The 19,603-nt window shown below is 41.9% G+C and overlaps 1 protein-coding gene across 5 annotated transcripts in view; it reads right to left on the reverse strand.

Moving 5' to 3' along the window:
• The window catches only part of csk (C-terminal Src kinase), a 139,960-nt gene that overhangs the window by 41,693 nt on the left and 78,664 nt on the right, over positions 1-19,603 (reverse strand). For all 5 annotated transcript variants that reach the window (XM_070865044.1, XM_070865045.1, XM_070865046.1 and 2 more), the window contains 3 exons: positions 11,876-11,963; positions 8,204-8,317; positions 2,895-3,007 (listed from right to left, as the gene is read on the reverse strand). In XM_070865044.1, the coding sequence (XP_070721145.1) occupies positions 2,895-3,007; positions 8,204-8,317; positions 11,876-11,890 (242 nt within the window). In that variant the 5' untranslated portion in view covers positions 11,891-11,963. The remainder of the gene's footprint in view (positions 1-2,894; positions 3,008-8,203; positions 8,318-11,875; positions 11,964-19,603) is intronic.

The following is a 19,603-nucleotide window of genomic DNA, read 5'->3' on the forward strand; positions in this document are numbered from 1 at the left end:
AACATTAATTGGTGGAAAGACTATAGCTGTCCATCAACAAAGCAAAGACAAACAAGGCCAACTGCCTTCTGAGATTGCATCTTTCTCTCCTCCGCCAAGCAAATTAGTCTCTTCTTCGGTGCGGTAAAACTATCCCTTCTGCATTATTGCCAAGTAGTTGTACATGCAAACATTGGCAATAGAAAGCTGGAGGGCACGGCTGCAAACCGATCTCCACCCAGTGCACAAAGCCCAGTTTCAGGAGTTCCTTTGTTGATCAGAGCACTGTGCAGCCAACAACACAAGTTGGATCTCATAACTGCATCTCCCACTAAATAAGTACTGATCAGATACAAGACAGAGTGTAAGAGGGAGAAAGACAGGCAAAGTGAGAGAAAGCAAATGTGAGGAAAAACTGAGAAAGAGACAGAATTTGTATTTGCATAGGGTTACAGCACTTGACTACTCAAGAATTACTTTTGAAACATGGCCACTACTGTGTATGCAAATAGCAGTCAATTTGCACACAGGAACCCACAGACAAGAATGAAATGAATAACTAGTTAGTCTGCTTTTTGTTAGTGTTGGTTGAAGGTAAATGTTGGCCAGAAGACCAGCTGTTCAAGTAGTGCCATGGGATCTACCATCCAGCTGAACAGGCAGACAGAATTGCATCAGCTCCTTTGGCTTGCAGGGAGGGGGGGGGCGGCGGAGGAGGAGAGAACAGAGTCTTAGACCACCCCACCCCCTTCCCCACCAAACACTATCCAGTGACACAATAAATATTTTAACAAGATGTAATGGGTTAAACATGCATGCCTTCAGTCATTTGCTTTCAGGAAAAGGGAGAAAATCTGAATTTTAGAAGTAATTCTCCATTTTTCAGAGTTGAAACAAAGCAATTGAATAAGATTTTTTTTGTTTAGATTCTCATACATCTAACACGAAAGTAGTGCTGACTGTACTGTGAGTAACCAATTTATTTTTATAATAATCCATTCTATTGAATATTTAATGCCACTACCCCCATACATACCCAAGTAATGCTCTTTAAAATTAGCTTGTTTAAAAAATGTTTAGTCTTGAAAATTAGTTGATCATACCTACGTGCTAAGATGCCAACTCTATACTCGGTACATGGATGAGAATGGATTGAAAAAAAACATTTGTTGCAGATATGAAATTCATGGTCTAATCCAGGGGTGTTAAACGTACAGCCAATGGGCTGAGATCAGCCCAGGAAAGAGTTTTACCCAGGAGTTGAGGAGTATCCCACAATGGTGCATGGAAGTGCTGAGGGAGTGCTGGAACTTTTAAATTTTGCTCCGTAGCAGCCCCCTGCTCCGTGATGCCACTGATCCGGCTGGCACAAAGGGAGCACACACTTGGGGGGGTGACTGAAATGGAAACACCTGGTGGAGGAGTGGGAGAGGGAGCAGGAGCAGGGTGCAAGACAGTGAGATTAGGGATCAGGAGGGCTTGGGAGTTCGTGACTCTGGGGACTGGAGGCTGAGGAGAGCGCTCAGGGAAGAGATGGAGACGAGGGAATGGGGGGGTCAAAAGAACTGGGGTAGAATATGTGAGGTGGGCATGGGGTCCTGCACTTTCTGAAAAGCCAGGTGCAGCAGCCTCAGCAAGTGCACCAAAAAAGCAGCTTTAAAAGGGAGAAAAACCCAGGGAGTTTCACTAATTTTAAAGAAAAATTAAAATGTGCTCATGATTTTGTGATTGTGGTGTAGGGTCTGCCAAACAAGGGACAGCTGAAATATGGGACTGGATGGGGAGACTGACTCAGTGGCTAGGATTTCAAAATGATACAAATCCATAAATCTTGCGAGACAAAAATATGTCAGTGCTGAAATCCACTGATATGCTTCTATTTCCATAATTTACATCACTAATGATAAATAAGCTCAACACCATCCAGGACAAAGCAGCCTGCTTGATTGGCACCCAATCCACCACCATACCATCTACGAGTTGCACTGCAGCAACTCGCCAAGGCTTCTTCGGCAGCATTTCCCAAACCCGCGACCTCTACCGCTTCGAAGGACAAGGGCAGCAGGCGCATGAAAACACCACCACCTGCAAGTTCCTCGCTAAGTTACACACCATCCTGACTTGGAAATATATCGGCCGTTCCTTCATCATCGCTAGGTTAAAATCTTGGAACTCCCTTCCCAACGGCACTGTGGGAGTATCTTCACTACACGGACTGCAGCGGTTCAAGGCGGCGGCTCACCACCACCTTCTCAAGGGGTGATTAGGGATGGGCAATAAATGCCGGCCTTGCCGGCGACACCCACATCCCATGAACAAATAAAACAAAATGAATTCAATGTTTTAATTTAAAATAAAGTCGTCATTTTGCCTCAACTGAACCCATGCTGCTGACTTGAGAACAGCAATTACTATCAGCTTCAATGCCTTTGTTACCGAGTTTCACTATTTTGCAGGACCTTTCCTTGCATATTTAAATAGACCCAACGCTGATGTTAGCCAGCCGCCAGATACGCCAAAAAAACAGCAAGGGCCAATGTGGTAGCTATGCCAATAGAGCAGATTAGGTGTAGGATGCTGCACCCAGAATTTGGTACATACTGTGCCCGTTTTACACCCAAACAGGCGAAATCCTTGCCAATTCTACCAAATAACCAAATAAATATGGCCAGTGTCAGGCCCCCTATCTAAATTGAGTTGAACAGCCCTAGTCTAATGAATTGAATGATCCAAGTACATTTAAATCAAGACACAGAATGCTCCTGAATCATAAAGATTGTAGGTTTAAATATTTCCAGTAATATTGGCCAAGAATTCGCTCTTTGCCCCAAATTTTTGGAACGGAAAAAAGTAACAATAATAGTGCGAGTTTCAGATCATTAATTATGATGCAAAAGCAGACATCATCTACTTACGGCATAAGGCTAAGCTTTGCACCAGACTTGACTCCTTCCCTCTTCTGGACATAGTTCGCAGGGATGATACCTTCTTTACCAACTTTGCTCTTTGCTTTGTACCAGTTTGGATCCTAAAAGTGGCAAAAGCAGGAGACAACAAACTGAGTTGCTCAGTGGCAGTACAGGTACATTATACAGGACATGCACATTGCGGAGCTTCAACAAGAAAATATCCGCTTAAGTCCTCTTCACGTGAAGAACATATGCGAGGAACTAACATTAGACACAGATGGAGAGACACACGTCCACAGGTCTGAACTACACGAATAGTTGATCTTGCTAAACTCTTTGCCAAGTACATTACTTGCACTTTGGAATAAGGTTACAACAGAATCAGTACTGGGCATTTAAAGATGCTCTTCCCTTTTCAGATATAATCTTTGTTCACAATACTGGCCATCTACAATCCAAACAAGTTGTAACGTTTCTATTAGGTTCAGGATGCAGTGGCCAGTGCATCTCAATATTCTTCCAATTGGAATACTGAGCTGGTAGTACCCTGAATTAGTTTGAGTTCCAAGAACTTGGTACATAGAAACAAAGAAAAGAGGTGTAGTAGCAGGCCATTCGGCCCCTCGAGCCTGCACCACCATTCAATATCATGGCTGATCATGCAACTTCAGCACCCGACTCCTGCCTTCTCACCATACCCCTGATCCCTTTAGCCATAAGGGCCACATCTATATCCAACGAACATGGTAAATCTGAAGGCACGCTAGTTTTAAATTTGAGGGTGGCTGTAGTATGGAATATTAGCTTCTTATCCACTGGTCGCACTTAGCATCAACATCAAACACTCCCAAGGCCAGGTTCCACACGAAGGGACACTTTTACTCAAGGTGCCTAAACCCAAGTCTCATAAAAGCACGCCCTAATGATATTTCTAATTCCCGCTTTAGTTATCCTTTGACTGAGACCACTAATTAATGCTGCGGATTCAAGGCTATTGGGAAACTAGTTGAGACTACCCAAACTGCTTTCACTTAGAGATTTTCATCCCATCAGTTTAAATCCTGGCTTTTGATGTGGTGAAGATTTGCTAATCTACTGTCAGCCAGTTCCCAAAGCACTGGGATATCAAAATACTGACCAGTGGGTGACCAAATGAAAGACTTCAGAACATGGAGGTACAATTATCTTCCACGATGCTCACCTTGAAGAGCAAAGACTCTTGTAGAGTTTAATCATGCCTCAAATGTCAGCATTATATCACGTTTATGGAGCTTGAAAGTAATTTGAATTAAAGATTGTGATTTAAAGTTTAAACATTGCTTTAGCTCGGCTCAATCTTTGAGATGTTAACTTACTATTCAGATATTAATGCATGCAAGTTTACAGACTGAGGCAAGTAGGTCGAACTCATCCGTCACAGTTGAAACCTCCAGTGGTTGGACAAAATGCAACTTCGAATGTGGTTAGTATTAAAAGCATAATGCACTAGACAGGCAAGAGACCAGCGTTCACTAAGTTTTCAATCGTATTATATAAATTTGCCGACTTTGCGACCAGGTTTTTGGTGATATTTGGTGAAAAACTGGTCGGCGGGAACTACGGGCATCTTTTTGCGACGGAGTTTACCACGTACCACTGGGGAGAGGAGTGCCGCTGTGCAAGACCTGAAATAGCATTTTCGCCCGAAATTTGGCTCCACACCCGTATTCTGCACCCAGAATACCGACAGGGCAAAACCTGCGTTGCAGCCCTGCCAGCAGTGGTAAGTATAAAGACCTGCAAAAAGGGCAAGTTAAAGTTTTTATTTTTTAATTATTTTTCAGTAATTTTGTTGTTAAGGATTTTGTGAATTTTGTGTGTGTTTTTTCCCCAATTTCTTTTGGTGTTTTTTTCCCCCTCCCAAGGTCCCTCTCAGCGCTATGGGCCTCAGACTAAAGTTGCCAAAATTCAGTTTGCGCCGTGAATACTCATGCAACACCGATTTTTTACTGCTGCGCAAATTAAAGGCTGAATATTCAGCCTACTAACAGCAGCGAAGTGAACACAGTAATTTTGGCGAAAAATTACCGTTTGTGAATTTCTAGCTCTTAATCGCTTGAGCAGCAGGAAGGACCCTTTCCCCTTGGCTGGTGAAGTCCATTGCTGGGGAGTCCCAGAAAACTGTACCCAAGTTTTATTATGTCATGTTTAGTTCTCTGCCTCACACTGCCTTACCAAGAGACAACCAAAGATGGAATTACCACCATTAGCACTTCATTAGAGACAGTTAAAAGATTATGGAAAGAGCTACGGAGTTCAAACTTAATATATATAATTTTTAAAGTACCGAGTTGGTCAAGTACACCATTTCTAGTTACATGTTGTGCACTTATTTTATTGTAAATAAATTGGACAACGTACAATGGTCAGATGATAATATTTACCACGTTTCATAGGGGCAAGACCCACGTATTCTTCAGTGCTTTATTCGGTGGTAAAAAATGGTGACAATATCCCATCCACCTCACTCATAAGGGTGAGGGTTTCAGTTCATAACAGGCTCAAGTTTGCTTACGGAAACTACCTTTTTGCTGTGAATGAGTTAAGTGTTGAGAGAAAGTGCAAAAATTATAACCGTACCTAAAAACAGCAATGCAGTTAGGATCAATGCAAAGAGTCTTAACAGCGGAAAATTGTGTTCAACTGTTAACAGATCAATGCACAAGAACCGTGACTTCTGAAAGCACGTACTGACCTTTGCATGCAGTTAGAATTAAGTGTTTCTTCCAAAGTCTTACGACACACAATCCACGTGGCAAGTAATTTGAACAGAAGTATTTAACATTTTTGTATGATTTGGCAAACTAGACTTATTGAAGACCAATATGCTCTTGTATTTACAGAAGGCTGGTGTTACGATTATTTGAAGCTCCTCCTTTAACCCTCATCTAACCCCTTTAAATTTCTCCTACTCATCTCTGTTTCCTATCAAGGACTCATAATTCATCAGCACCAAGTACAGTTGGCAGCACTTCCACCATAGGTAGACTCCTTGAATTAGCTTTAGTGAAAACAGACAGCTATCTTCAACGACAAGGCTTCACAGGACTCCCTCCCAAATGTTAACTAGAGCAACATCTTGTACGCACTGCTCTCACATTCAAGTTACTTTTTTCACAATCCGCTTTTTGTGATTCACTCACATGAACTTGCTTCCTGCTTCAGTCTAGGACATTTAAATGAGCACATTACATCACCCTGTGGTAGCCCTACCGATGTTTAAATAGCCATGGGTGTCCGGTCATGCTCAAGTAGGTCCTGCTGCAGTTCGCCCACTCATGAGGCAATTATAAGCATCATTCTCACTGCTGGATGCAGATCCCAGCACCTACACACAAGTCAGTACTGGCTAGGACTCGGCCAGCACAGAGCCTTTAACAGGAATGCAAATGCTAGCATTGGCATCTTGGATTTAGAAGGGTGCATCCAGAATATTAAATGAGAGTGAGTAGGACAGAGGGACACCAGATCCATTACTAAAAAAGGCAAATTTAGGGCTGATATTAGCACAAAGAGTGATTAGCATGTTAAATGGACTCCCAGCTAGAGCAGTGAAGGCAAAAACTAGTGCCATTTAAGAAACACAAGAATTAGGAACAGGAGTAGGCTATTCGGCCCCTCGAGCTTGCTCCACCATTCAATAAGATCACGGCTGATCTTCTACCTCAACTCCACTTTCCTGCACTATTCCCATATCCCTTAATATTCAAAAATCTATCGATCCCTGTCTTAAATATACTCAACGACTGAGCCTCCACAGCCCTCTGCGGTAGAGAATTCAAAAGATTCACCACCCTCTGAGTGAAGACATTTCTCCTCATCTCAGTCCTAAATGGCCGGCCCCTTATTCTGAGTCTGTGACCCCTGGTTCTAGACTCCCCAGCCAAGGGAAACATCCTCCCTGCATCTATCTGTCAAACCCTGTAAGAAAGTTGCATGTTTCAATGAGATCACCTCTTATTCTTTAAAACTCTAGAAAATATAGGCCTAGGCTGCTCAATCTCACCTCATAGGACAATCCCAATTAAATTGGGTGCTGCAAAATGTTTAAAGGATGGATGAATTAAATGGATCAAATGGCCTTCCTCATCTGTAATTATCTCAAAGGATAGCAAACCAATAAGCCACATGATGTAGGCATAATCCAAAGGATTATTGTGTCGCTCAGTCACCGCTGCACTCCACATCAGCCACAGGGTTGGGTCTGGAAGCTAGTCCTCCCACCAGCAGAAAGATTAGGTGAAGACTGGACCAAAAATGAATGGTGAGTACATTTAAAAACTATACAATCAATAAAGGAAGCCAAGTGAATAAAAGGTGCATTTTTTGGCAAAATCATGCAATCCCTTGCGCTTCCCTCATTACAAACTTTTTGGGAAGTAACACTGAAAATAAAGAGCCTTACTCGTATGAAGAAATGAGCAGACCCATTTCATTCTGACAGGATTGGACAGGTTAGATGCAGGAAGAATGTTTCCGATGTTGGGGAAGTCCAGAACCAGGGATCACAGTCTAAGGATAAGGGGTAAGCCATTTAGGACCATGATGAGGAGAAACTTTTTCACCCAGAGAATTGTGAACCTGTGGAATTCTCTACCACAGAAAGTTGTTGAGGCCTGTGCGTTAGATATATTCAAAAGGGAGTTAGATGTGACCCTTATGGCCTAAGGGATCAAGGGGTATGGAGAGAAAGCAGGAATGGGGTACTGAAATTGCATTATCAGCCATGATCATATTGAATGGTGGTGCAGGCTCGAAGGGGCAAATGGCCTGCTCCTGCACTTATGTTATATGTATCAGCTTAATAGAAACATAGATCAGTGTCTGCTGGTTCACTGAATTTTCTCTTCCATTCCCAATTGGAGCAATAAGCTCAGGATCTCTAGTTGCGCCAATCGTATATCACTTTGGTTTTAAACACAAGGCGGGCATGATTTTAAGATTGAGAGTTTAATTACTGCATATGAAGAAAATCCTAAGAAACAGTTTTGGATGATAAATCATGCATGTAATTGTTCAGCTGCTCCTCAAACTTTCTTCTTTATTGCACATCTTTTGCGGAGGGAAGAGGTTCATTAAGTGCAACGCCAGCGTGGCAGTTCATCAAGCAGCCACAACTTATTCTACAATCCAAGCTTAATTCCGTGATATTCAAAAATTGTGAAGAAACTTCCAAGCTATCAAAATACATTTGAATAATAACTGAAGAACAATGAACATTGTTGAAAAATGGGGTTTCATCAAGTTTCCACGGGGACACTGATGAACACTATTACCTTGGTGACTGAAATAATGGTGAGAACATCGCCCTTGTTAAAGGGAAGGTCCTGTTCTGCACTGCCACTGAAGTTGTATTTGGCTATACATTCTGTGCCTGATGCCCATATTGTCTGCAAGGAAAAAAAGACATCAGTTATCATAAAGATTAGGATTTCAGCACTTCATCCCAACAAGAGCAAAGGTTGCTTTGAAAAGCATTATATAATAAACTATGTATAGTGATCAGATTAAAATATTTTAAAAGCCGTTACTAATTGTGCAAGAAACCAAACTTCATTGTATCCAGGATTTCCATGATAGCTATACGACACCAAATGTGATCCTATCAGGTCATTCAAAAATGCAACTTGACACAATCGGATTGCACCCAGGCATGTCACTCCCAATTTCCCGTGAGGGCAAGGAATCGAAACAAACTCATGAATATTTAAGATTAGAAGACAAGTCATTAAAAATTAAACACCATCTGTTTTGAACTCCGGGCTTTAGAAAACCAGGAACTCACATCAATTTAATTATCGCAATTTATTTCAATAAAGCCAGAATGAAATACTCGTTTAAACAACTAGTTTGAAAGTTAAAACATACAGATCACAGTTCAATGGAAGTGAGATTACGCCATCCAGCTCATTCTTGCTGAATTTCCTTTTAACCAAATCAATATTTAAGCTGCTAACTCATTATGACGTGGTCAATCGTTTTGCACATGAACTGACTCACGGAAGGAGTCAGTAACTTTTTGGGAGGACGGGGGCAGAAAGCAAGAAACAGAACAGTAGATACATGCATAGGAAAAAGCAAAAAAAGAAAAATGTAAAACCAGAATAGGTTATCCAATGTAATCGCTAACTGAGAACACAAATCAGACAATATCTAACCAACATGCAACCCGTTTTGTAATGAAGAGTTCACAGAGGGCATTATGATCTTTGGTGAACTAAGAACTCCTTCAATGTTCTTGCATTCAAATTACATTTCAATGGGCAGCACTGTTCCAACTCTGGTACGTAAATTAAGGCATTTCAATATGACTACCTACAAAGGTGCTCAAACTATTTTTCCTATTTTTGTTTGGATCTGAATTTATCATTCAAAATGCAAATCAACCCGTGGTAATGTCAACAGGTTCAAGAGATCTGATACATGTTATTAATACACAGGTAGATTTTTCTGCTATTGCTTCATTTTCCCCACATCACTCCCATTACACCATAATTAGTTCAAGCCCAAACAAGGCCACTTTTTCTCCCCTCACGAAAACATTGCTATCTGACCCATTGGACCTTCCATGGTTCTACTGAAGATAGTAGTAGATTTCTGTACATCATACAAGCTATTGGCTGCAATTTAAGGCGCCATACATCCTTGGGACTTGTAGCTTAAATCGCACAAACAGTTGATCTTTGCATTAACCAGATTATCTTTAAAGTTTTAATACTGTAATTAAACCCAAATAAATTACTGCCTTCCCAGGTTAGCTGGTTTTGTAAACTTGCAGTGCCTGCAATGCTGAAACAGTATCACAGTAATATAACTACTCAATGTTGGAAGAAGTTACTTTAACCCCAAAATACAAAGCGTTGAATAAAATGTTTTAAACAGAGTGCAGTGTAGGTTTACCAGAATAATACCTGGACTTCAAGGGTTAAGTTACAAGAGATTACACAAATTAGGGTTGCATTCCCTCGAATTTAGAGGTTATGGGGTGATCTGATTGAAGTTTTCAAGATATTCAGGTGAATAGCTAGGGTAGATGGCGAGAAACTATTTCCGCTGGGTGGGGAGTCTAGGACTAGGGGGACAGAGTCTAAAAATTAAAGCCAGACCTTTCAGGAGTGAAATTAGGAAACACTTCTACACCCAAAAGGATGGCAGAAGTTTGGAACTCTTCTGCAAACAGCAGTTGATGAATTGTTAATTTTAAATCTGAGATGGATAGCTTTCTGTTAACCAAAGGGATTTGGGGACAGGGGCCAAAGGCGGGTTTATGGAGTTAGGTCGCAGATCAGCCACGATCTCACTGAATGGTGGAACAGGCTCGAGGAGCTGAAAGGCCTCCTCCCGTTCCTGTGTTCCTATCCTGTCTGACCTTCTTCCCTTGGTTTCCTTTTTGTCCCCTTTTTAATAAATTTAATTTTTTTCTTCAAATATTTTTCCAAACCCTTTCCTTGCTTTATTCCACCTTTTGTAGATGGGAGAAACTGAAGACCAAGGATTGCAGTTTCCAAAGCACATTTTCCAACAATCTAAAAGCCCAAACACTGGAGATTATCAGGTCAAAGAAATGACCACCAACATATAAAAACACAAACAGGACCGGTCAGCACGCCCAGCTGAGTATACCAGTTGCCAAGAGTTACAAGCGGGACACCCAAGAGTTGTTGCAACATTAGGTAGGGAAATTGAGGACATAGCACTTTATGCAAAACCAATGTAAAAACGAGCTGGAGCTTGAGGTTAAAGCTGCCCAGCTTCTAGGATGTTACCACTGAGCATGCTGCTACATAGTGAAGCAGCAAAGAATTACAACTGGGATTAGGATAATTTAGTAGTTGCATCCAGCAGAATCACAATGATATAAAAGACCCAGCCATTAACAGCATCTTTGGACAATTCCATCACCCATGCTATCCTGCCCATATTGGGTTAAGAATCAATTGGTGAATTAAAAATCTAGTGTAGGGGAGGAAGCGAGAGGAGATTGTGGTAATTAAATAAAAATATACTTCAAATCTAAAAAAGGTGCGTTAAAAATCAAAATCTGTAGTCTACTTTACTTAAAAACGCAAAACCTTTTCAGGAATCTGAACTGATCTTAGCATAGAAAGACACATGAAAATAGTCTTTTCCAATTGAAAATTGAAACAAACACGAATATTGCGTCACTGCAGCCTCCCTGTAGTCCCGTTAACAGGGTAAAACAGTAACATTTAAGTGGAAAGAAACATTCCAAATTTCCTATTCCATGAATCAGCCATTTTGCAACTAATTTGGATGCAATTTTACTCGTGGTAACAAAGGGGAGGAACACATTGCTTATGTTTGACGCTGCTTTCTATCCCCCTCACCACTCCACACACCAAAAATACCAGGCCATCTCATGCATATTCATCTAAGGTGGTAAGAAAATATTTTTTTACACAGTCTGTCACAAAAGTTTACAATTGCTTTATTTCAGAGGCACTAATATAACATAAGAAATAGGAGCAGGAGTAAACCATTTGGCCCCTCGAGCCTGCTCCGCCATTCAATGAGATCATGGCTGATCTGATCTTGGCCTTAATTCCACTTTCCTACCCAATCAAAAATCTGTCTATCGCCACTTGCAAATATATTCAATGACCCAGCCTCCAAGGCTCACTGGGGTAGAGAATTCCACAGATTCAACACCCTCAGAAGAAATTCCTCCTCATCTCCGTTCTAAGTGGGCAACCCCCTATTCTAAAACGAATATGAAAACATTTCCCTCAAGTAGGTCCCGCTCTACATATGGTTATGAAAAACAAATTGTTGCAAGATAGCTCGTGTCTCGTCAACTATAAAACAGATTTATGTCCTTATTCTTCCTCACCCATGTGGAGGGTGCAACCAGCATCTCGACGTTTAAATTTTCAACTAGAGAATAAATATAATGGAATGCACTTAAGCAGTAGGGGAGATCCATTTACCTGCTGTTCTGACATGTTGCACTTCTGTAAATGCTGATGTGGGTGGGAAGCCTCACAACGGTTTAATGGTTGCTTGGTACCATCAGACCTGAAATATAGAAGCAAGCGAGATGGTTATAAACAATAATTTTAGATTGTATTTCAAATGCATTTGCAGCCAACCATTTGAACAAGCATATTCTGTAACTCCCACATTTCAAGTGCGGTCAGTGCTGGTTAGAATTAAGCGCCTCAACCATCTCTTTGAAACAAAGTATTTTTGGATTTGAGATGCAAGCACTGGTTTTACTCCAATTTTGATGGATCACATTCTATGTTTCTATAGTTCTGAATTACAGACCCCATTCAAAACTGGCCACACTGGTTGGACATATTCCTGGCGGTTTCATCAAATGACCTTCCAGCTCCAAGCACTCCACCCAGTCAAACAGCCCCCCACCATCTCCAAAATGTTTATAGGATTACATAGATTGTATGACAGAGAAACAGGCCATGCTAGCGTTTATGCCCCACTCAAGCCCCCTCCCGGTCTTTCCCCATCTAAATCTATAAGCATAACCCTCTATTCCCTTCTCCCTCATATGCTTGTCTAGCCTCCCCCTTAAATGCATTGATACTATTCACCTCAACCACTCCCTGTTGTAGTGAGTTCCACATTCTCACCACTCTCTGGGTAAAGAAGTTTCTTCTGAATTCCCTATTGGATTTCTTGGTGACTATTTTATATTGATGGCCTCTAGCTATACTCTTCCCCACAAGTGGAAACATTCGCTCTGTATCCACTCTGTCCAGAGACCCAGCCTGTTCATCCTTTCCTCGATGTGTATACCCTCACATTTCTCCTGACATCCTTGTAAATCTCCTCTGAACCTCCTCCAGTATCTCTATCTTTTTATAATCTGGCGACCAGAACTGTACACACTGTGGTCTAACCGAGGTTCGATACAGGTTTAGCATAACTTCCCTACTTTTCAAATCTATACCTCTAGAAATAAACCAGAGTGCTTAGTTTGCTTTTTTTAATAAATAGCCTTGCTCACTTGTGTCACAACTTATAATGAACAGAAGTGTTCAAGAAAATGGGTTGGGGGGGGGGGGGGGGGGGGCGAAATTAAGCCCGAAAATTTTTCTCCTAAGCTGCCTGCAGCAATGACCAGGAGAAAGTTAAGCTGCAATTCCTCAGACTGCAGACCAATCCTGGTGGGTTGTCAACCCTGGGACCATTAGCCCAATGACATGTAAAATAATTAGAACTATTCAAAGAGATAGTGCTGGAGTGCCAGTATATGAATCATAAGTATAGACTTTGAAGGGACAATCCAGCCTGATAAAGCACCTGGACTTCGAGATGTTACTGAGTAGATAGTGAAACTACCAAGAAAGACTAATTAAAACAAAACACTATTGCAATCCAGGGTGGAATACAGGTCTAGATACAAGTACATAGGATATACAACACAGAAACAGGCCATTCGGCCCCAAGCAGTCCATGCCGGGGTTTATGCTCCGCTCAAGCCTCCTCTGGTCTTTGCTCATCTAGCACCACCAGCATAACCCTCTTGTCCCTTTTCCTTCATATGCTCATCTTGCTTCCCCTTGAATACCATTTGCCTCAACCACTCAACCTGTGGCAGCAAGTTCCACATTCTCACCACTCTCTGGGTAAAGAAGTTTCTTCTGAATTCTCTCTTGGATTTCTTGGTGACTATTTTGTATTGATAGCCTTTAGTTTTACTCTTCCCCACAAGTGGAAAGATTGTAGATTACAAAAAAAAAGGCAGCCAAAAGATGCTTTTTACATGGGCACTTGTTTAGTTCTGATCACCGGAAAGCAGCACCCGAATACTAGCTCTTGAGTTAACATGGTTGAAATTGGTTCTCTTATGCCAGCTGCACAAGCATAGACCACCGTGGTGAAATGTTACTGATGAATGTTGCGTTCTGTACGTTAGCTGTCCTGGCTGTGAATTCACTTTTGTCAGCTCCCCTTCTATTACCTTTACAAATGCAATTATGACATCACTAACCAATAATGCTGCCATTCTGACATCCTTAAAGTCTACCTTCAAGGGCAAGAATCTCCAACACTTGAATTGCCTGTTTTGGCTTTTTTTTATAAAAAGAAAAGATTTTACAACATCGGTGTTGGACAATGTTTGCAAGTTATCTTCATTCACACCTACACATGTATAGAAAGTGTGTCATGAGATCGAGATTGTGCCAAATCCTCCAAGCATAGAGGTTCAAGTGAGCGGCTGTCAACCTGTGTGTAGAACTGTACAATTACAGAATCGGTTTTCCCAAGTGCCACAGTATGAAACCAATAAATGCATGGGGAAACCACTGATCCAACAAATGAAATAAAGCTACGATTGGATTAAAATTTGATTTTTAAACCAATCATGGGGCTTCTTAACTAAGTCAGACAAGTGAGGGAGTCAAACTGATATTTTCTCGTGGCAGAAACAGGTTGGACAGACCAGAAACTACAAAATTACATAAAAATCCATCTGAAAAATGAGACCAGCCAGCTTTTCACAACTCTTTTCCCTGCCTCAACCACTATCGCAACCATTTGTGCTATTGTGACCGATCAGTTGAGTTTTAGAACGTAAATTACAAACCATACATTGTAAAATGCTGGCCTAAAGGATATCCCTAGATTCAGATTATGGGCCTCAGGGTTAAGTTGACTAGATTTTTGCTGTTGCATAAAGCCCACAAGAACCAAGTGGCACACTGCACTTGCATCATGCTTGACCCCGATACAGACTGGAGATGAATTAAAAGACTTGCATTTATATAGGCGCCTTTCACGATCATCGGACGTCTCAAAGCGCTTTAGAGCCAATAAAGTAATTTTGAAGTGTAGTCACTCTTGTAATGTGGGGAACGCAGCAGCCAATTTGCGCACAGTAAGCTCCCACAAACAGAAATGTGATAATGACCAGATAATCTGTTTTTGTGATGTTGACTGAGGGATAAATATTGGCCAGGCCACCTGGGAGAACTCCCCTGCTCTTCAAAATAGTGCCTTGGGATCTATGTCCACCTGAGGGGGCAGATGGGGGCCTCGGTTTAACGTCTCATCCGAAAGATGGCATCTCCGACAGTGCAGCGCTCCCTCAGCACTGCACTGGAATGTCAGCCGAGATTTATGTGGTCAAGTCTTGAGTGGGACTTAAACCCACAACCTTCTGACTCAGAAGAGAGAGTGCTCCCCACTGAGCCACAGTTGATGCACAGTGGTTCCTTTATCGGTACAGGGGTCGTGCACAGAAAGACAAGAGTAATCTGAAACCACTTCTTTGTGGGTGCCACCCAGACTGATACCCTTGGACCACTAGTTTCCAGCAAGTAGAAAACACAGCAGTGCAGCACAGTAAGCTCTCCCAAAGGTGGGAGGGAGGGAGGGGGGGGGCAGGAGCGGGAGAGGGGGAGGGGCAGGGGGGCGGGAGAGGGAGCCTATTACTTTGCATGTGGCTATGCAGTATCCAAAATTATACAGGGAATGGGAATTGCAAAAAAAAGTAATTTTCAAGCATTGACCTCCCTTACCTCGAGTAAAAAAACAAACATGTACACAAAAGCTCCAAATATTCTTGTAATTTTAAACTTTGCCTGAAAGAGTATTCTTTGTAGAAAGGCATGAAAAATGTTTAAAATAAAATCAATATAAATGAGAAGCCAACTCACTCCAATTGCATCTGACAAACAATTGCAAACCGCACTGGGGAAGTCTGGACAAGAAGCTGAACTGCCTGTCTTGTCTGATATATTCAGAGATTTTTTCCCCCCAGGGAAAGGAGATTGGAAAAAGAGCGAGAAGCGACAAGCTCTTTAGAAAATAATTTCTTCCAATGATGGAATAATGGCCTCTTCCCAGTGCCACCTAAAAAGCTCTGGCATTCCCTGCCACTCTCCTCCTTCAAGGCGCTTCTTAAAACCTGCCTCTTTGACCAAGCTTTTGGTCACCTGCCCCAATTTCTCCTTATGTGGCTCGGTGTCAATTTTTGTCTCATAATACTCCTGTAAAGCACCTTGGGACGTTTCACTACATTAAAGGTGCCCTGGGGCGAAGGGCGATTCCACCCACCACCCTCCCTCCCTCCAACGCCAACCAGTGGCAAAGGCTTTTGGTTCCAGTTGCTCAGGATTGCCATTCCCATGTTGTGCCCATTGCCTTTGTTTACCTCACGAGCAGTTTGACTCAACTCTCATAGTAGTTCCAACAGCTCTGCCGAAGCAGCCCACGTTGCCAGTGATTGGGTAAAAACAAAGTTGATTGCGAACATTATAATAAATAATCACAGGGATAAATAGCTTAACTAAATATACCCATAAATAATGGGGTACTCATTGTCCTTATGAATGTATTGTACAATCATAATGGGGGGCGGGGGGGTTGTACAATACATTCATAAGGACAATCATAATGGGGGGTGGCACGAAAGAGAGGGTTAACACACCCTACTGGAGTTAATTGTTATAATACAAGTTCAATATATTTAAAGAAATGTTTATTAAACCCAGTGGCCCACGAGACCCAGTCCTATTTATCTTTCTATTTAGGCTTTGAACCGAACTCCAGCTTGTGTATTCCATTTGCCAGGTTATATCCTGGACTACCCACAGGCAATGCCATGGGAAATTCACGTGTTATCATTCTACCTGAACCTGTATAAGCAGCTTCTTTCCTTCATTGCTTAAGCACCCTAACCACTTTTCCTCACCCTGCCCATAACTTCTGCCACTACCTTGCTCATAAATAGAGAAATGGAGAGAATGGAAGATTGAAATTCAGCACTCTATAACTCCATCCTTGAATTTGCTCCACTCCACCTCTAACTGTCGGAGCCATCTGCTCCTGCAGCCAGAGAGAAACGACTAAGAGGAGCATCTCCAACCTTTTGTACAAGTGGTGAAAATCCCGCTCCCAGTTGTGCTTGCTCACCGAGTGGCTACAGGAACCGCTGGCAATCCCTGACAATGGAAGGGTTACAATGTCATGCAGCCATTTGCCAAAACAAACTGTGCATTCAGAAAAATATTGCACACAACTATACTAAATAGATCATTTTTGCCAGTTATCAAAAGTTGTATATAATTCAAAAATGATAAATGGAAACCTCAAAAACTGAACCCGTTTTAAACCGAGTTAACATGCGCCAAATAAAAGCTGACCATATTTCCAGACTGTGCTATCACACACACACAATGAAAGAAGTGATAAATTGTTTTTACAAAGTGCGAGACGAAATTGATATGGATCAAGTATTTAATGCTCATTAATACACAGCATATTATTACAACTGAAGTGGCACCATCTGGTGCAATAATGCTGTCTGAGCTTTAACCCTTCAGTCAAGTTTGTTCAGGCTTCGCAACATGCTCCAAATTATTAAACATGAAAGTAACAAGAAATTCTGTGTTTTACATAATGTCTGAGACAAACAGGATGAAGCAAATAACAACTTGTATTTATATAGCGCCTTTAATGTAGTAAAACGACCCAAGGCACTTCACAGGACAAAAATACATTTGACACCGAGCCACATAAGAAATTAGGGCAGATGACCAAAAGCTTGGTCAAAGAGGTAGGTTTTAAGGAGCGTCTTAAAGGAGGAAAAAGAGTTAGAGAGGCGGAGAGGTTTAGGGAGGGAGTTCCAGAGCTTGGGGCCTAAGCAGCTGAAGGCACGGCCACCAATGGTTGAGCGATTATAATCAGGGATGCTCAAGAGGGATAAAATTGAGGAGCGCAGACATTTTTGGGGGGGGGGGGTGCGGAAGAGTTGTGAGGTTGAAGGAGATGAGAGATAGGGAGGGGCGAGGGCCATGGAGGGATTTATAAAGGATCAGAATTTTGAAATCAAGGCGTTGCTAAACCAGAAGCCAAAGTAGGTCAGCAAGCACAGAGGTGATGGGTGAGCAGGACTTGGTGAGAGTTAGGACACAGGCTGCTGAGTTTTGGATGACCTCAAGTTTACATAGGGTAGAAAAGCACAAAAATATTTTCAATACAGTCTCCTCTCCTCTCCTCAGTGGAGGATGCAAGTGGGGAGAAAATATTAGGATGTTTCCTTCCATAACCTCAGAGTATTTTAGATTTCCACACAGCTGGGAACAGTTTTGCAGACATCAACTACAAAACCAAATCAACAAGCAGACCAGCGCCAGGCGAAGTCCAGAATACCAAGAGACACCTTCGATGGGAAAATATAGCAGTCTCCGCAAATGCCCTGGTAAAAGATGGGGGTCATGAACATAATCACTTTTCCATTCTTCACCCTCATCCCACCCGTTATCCCACTGTGTCAAAATCAACACGTCAGAAAAATATGTACATGAAAAATGTTCAACTCGCACATCCGGTCACAAAATATGCAATAGGAATCTAAAAGTCACTCTGCTGCCAAATTTTGCTAACTAGAATGCCTGCTGGATGACACTACCTACTTGGAGAACTTAATTTTCAACAGCTGCATTTGCTAAACACAAGATTATAGTTGACATTTTAATAGCAGAACAACTTTGATGTATACAATACTGTCAATACAGTTATAATGACTTGAATTTTTTTGTAGTCAATTGCAACTTTTGCAAGTTAAAAGAGGGTTCAAAGGGTTTTCACTAAAATAATAACTGGTATTATTCCAATTGCAATCTTATGCCTAGGTTGCTATGCAGCAGCATGTAATACAACAATGCCAAAACAACTGTGGAAATAACCAAATTAACTGGAACACAAGCTATTCTGTAGAGCAGTCGAACCCTGAAGCAAGGTCCATTATCTTACTGAAAATGGAATCTCACCAAAAGCCACAGCATTTGAATGAACGTGAATTTAAAATGGTCATCCTCGCATTCAAATTCCTCCATAGCCTCACCCCACCCTATTGCTCCAAGATTATCCAGCCCAATAACACAACAGGAATTCATTCCTCCAGCTCTGGCCTTGTGGGCATCCCTCACACACCATTGGCGGCCGTGCCTTCAGCTGTTTAGCGCCAACGGTCTGGAATTCTCCCTCTAAACCTCTCTCCTCCTTCAAGATACGCAACAGCTACTTCTGACCAAAGTTTTAGCCATCCCCAATATCACCTTCTTTTGTCTTATTACACTCCAGTGAAGCACCGTGGGATATTTTCGTATGTTAAAGGCACATAATAAATAGCAAGATGTTGATGAACTCTTCCAGTCTAACATTAGCCCTCTACCTTTACTCACTGAGTCTTGTACGCACATGCAAAAAAATCCAGACACTATAATGAAACCTTGGGGAGTAATAAAAGATACAAACTCCAAAATAAAAATGCAACGAAACCCTAAGATAAAAATAGCTGTATATTTATTCAAACCTATAAAAGTCAGGGTTCACGTAACTGTAAATCACTGAAGCCTTACTACTTATGGCTCATACCCTCTGGATTCCATGAACTCATCATCATAGGCATTCCTCGAACGAGGATGACTTACTTCCACAAAAGTTCACAGATGTTTCAATGAAGGACCCGATGTTCCAGTCCTGAACTCCAATTGAGGGGGTGGAAGATGCCTGTGCGTGGATTGTTTTTAACGTGTACTGACCATTGCACATCAGCCACCACACAGGCTCGACAGAGCTAGGCCTTTATCCAGTGACAAGGGTTGAACCAAGACGACTGGAGACCTGCTCTGCTGCATGGACCTAGTGCGCACACATATTGCATGAACTACAGCTCCAGCAAC

The sequence above is a fragment of the Pristiophorus japonicus genome, chromosome 21, assembly GCF_044704955.1.
Source record: "Pristiophorus japonicus isolate sPriJap1 chromosome 21, sPriJap1.hap1, whole genome shotgun sequence".
NCBI classification, from domain to species: domain Eukaryota; kingdom Metazoa; phylum Chordata; class Chondrichthyes; family Pristiophoridae; genus Pristiophorus; species Pristiophorus japonicus.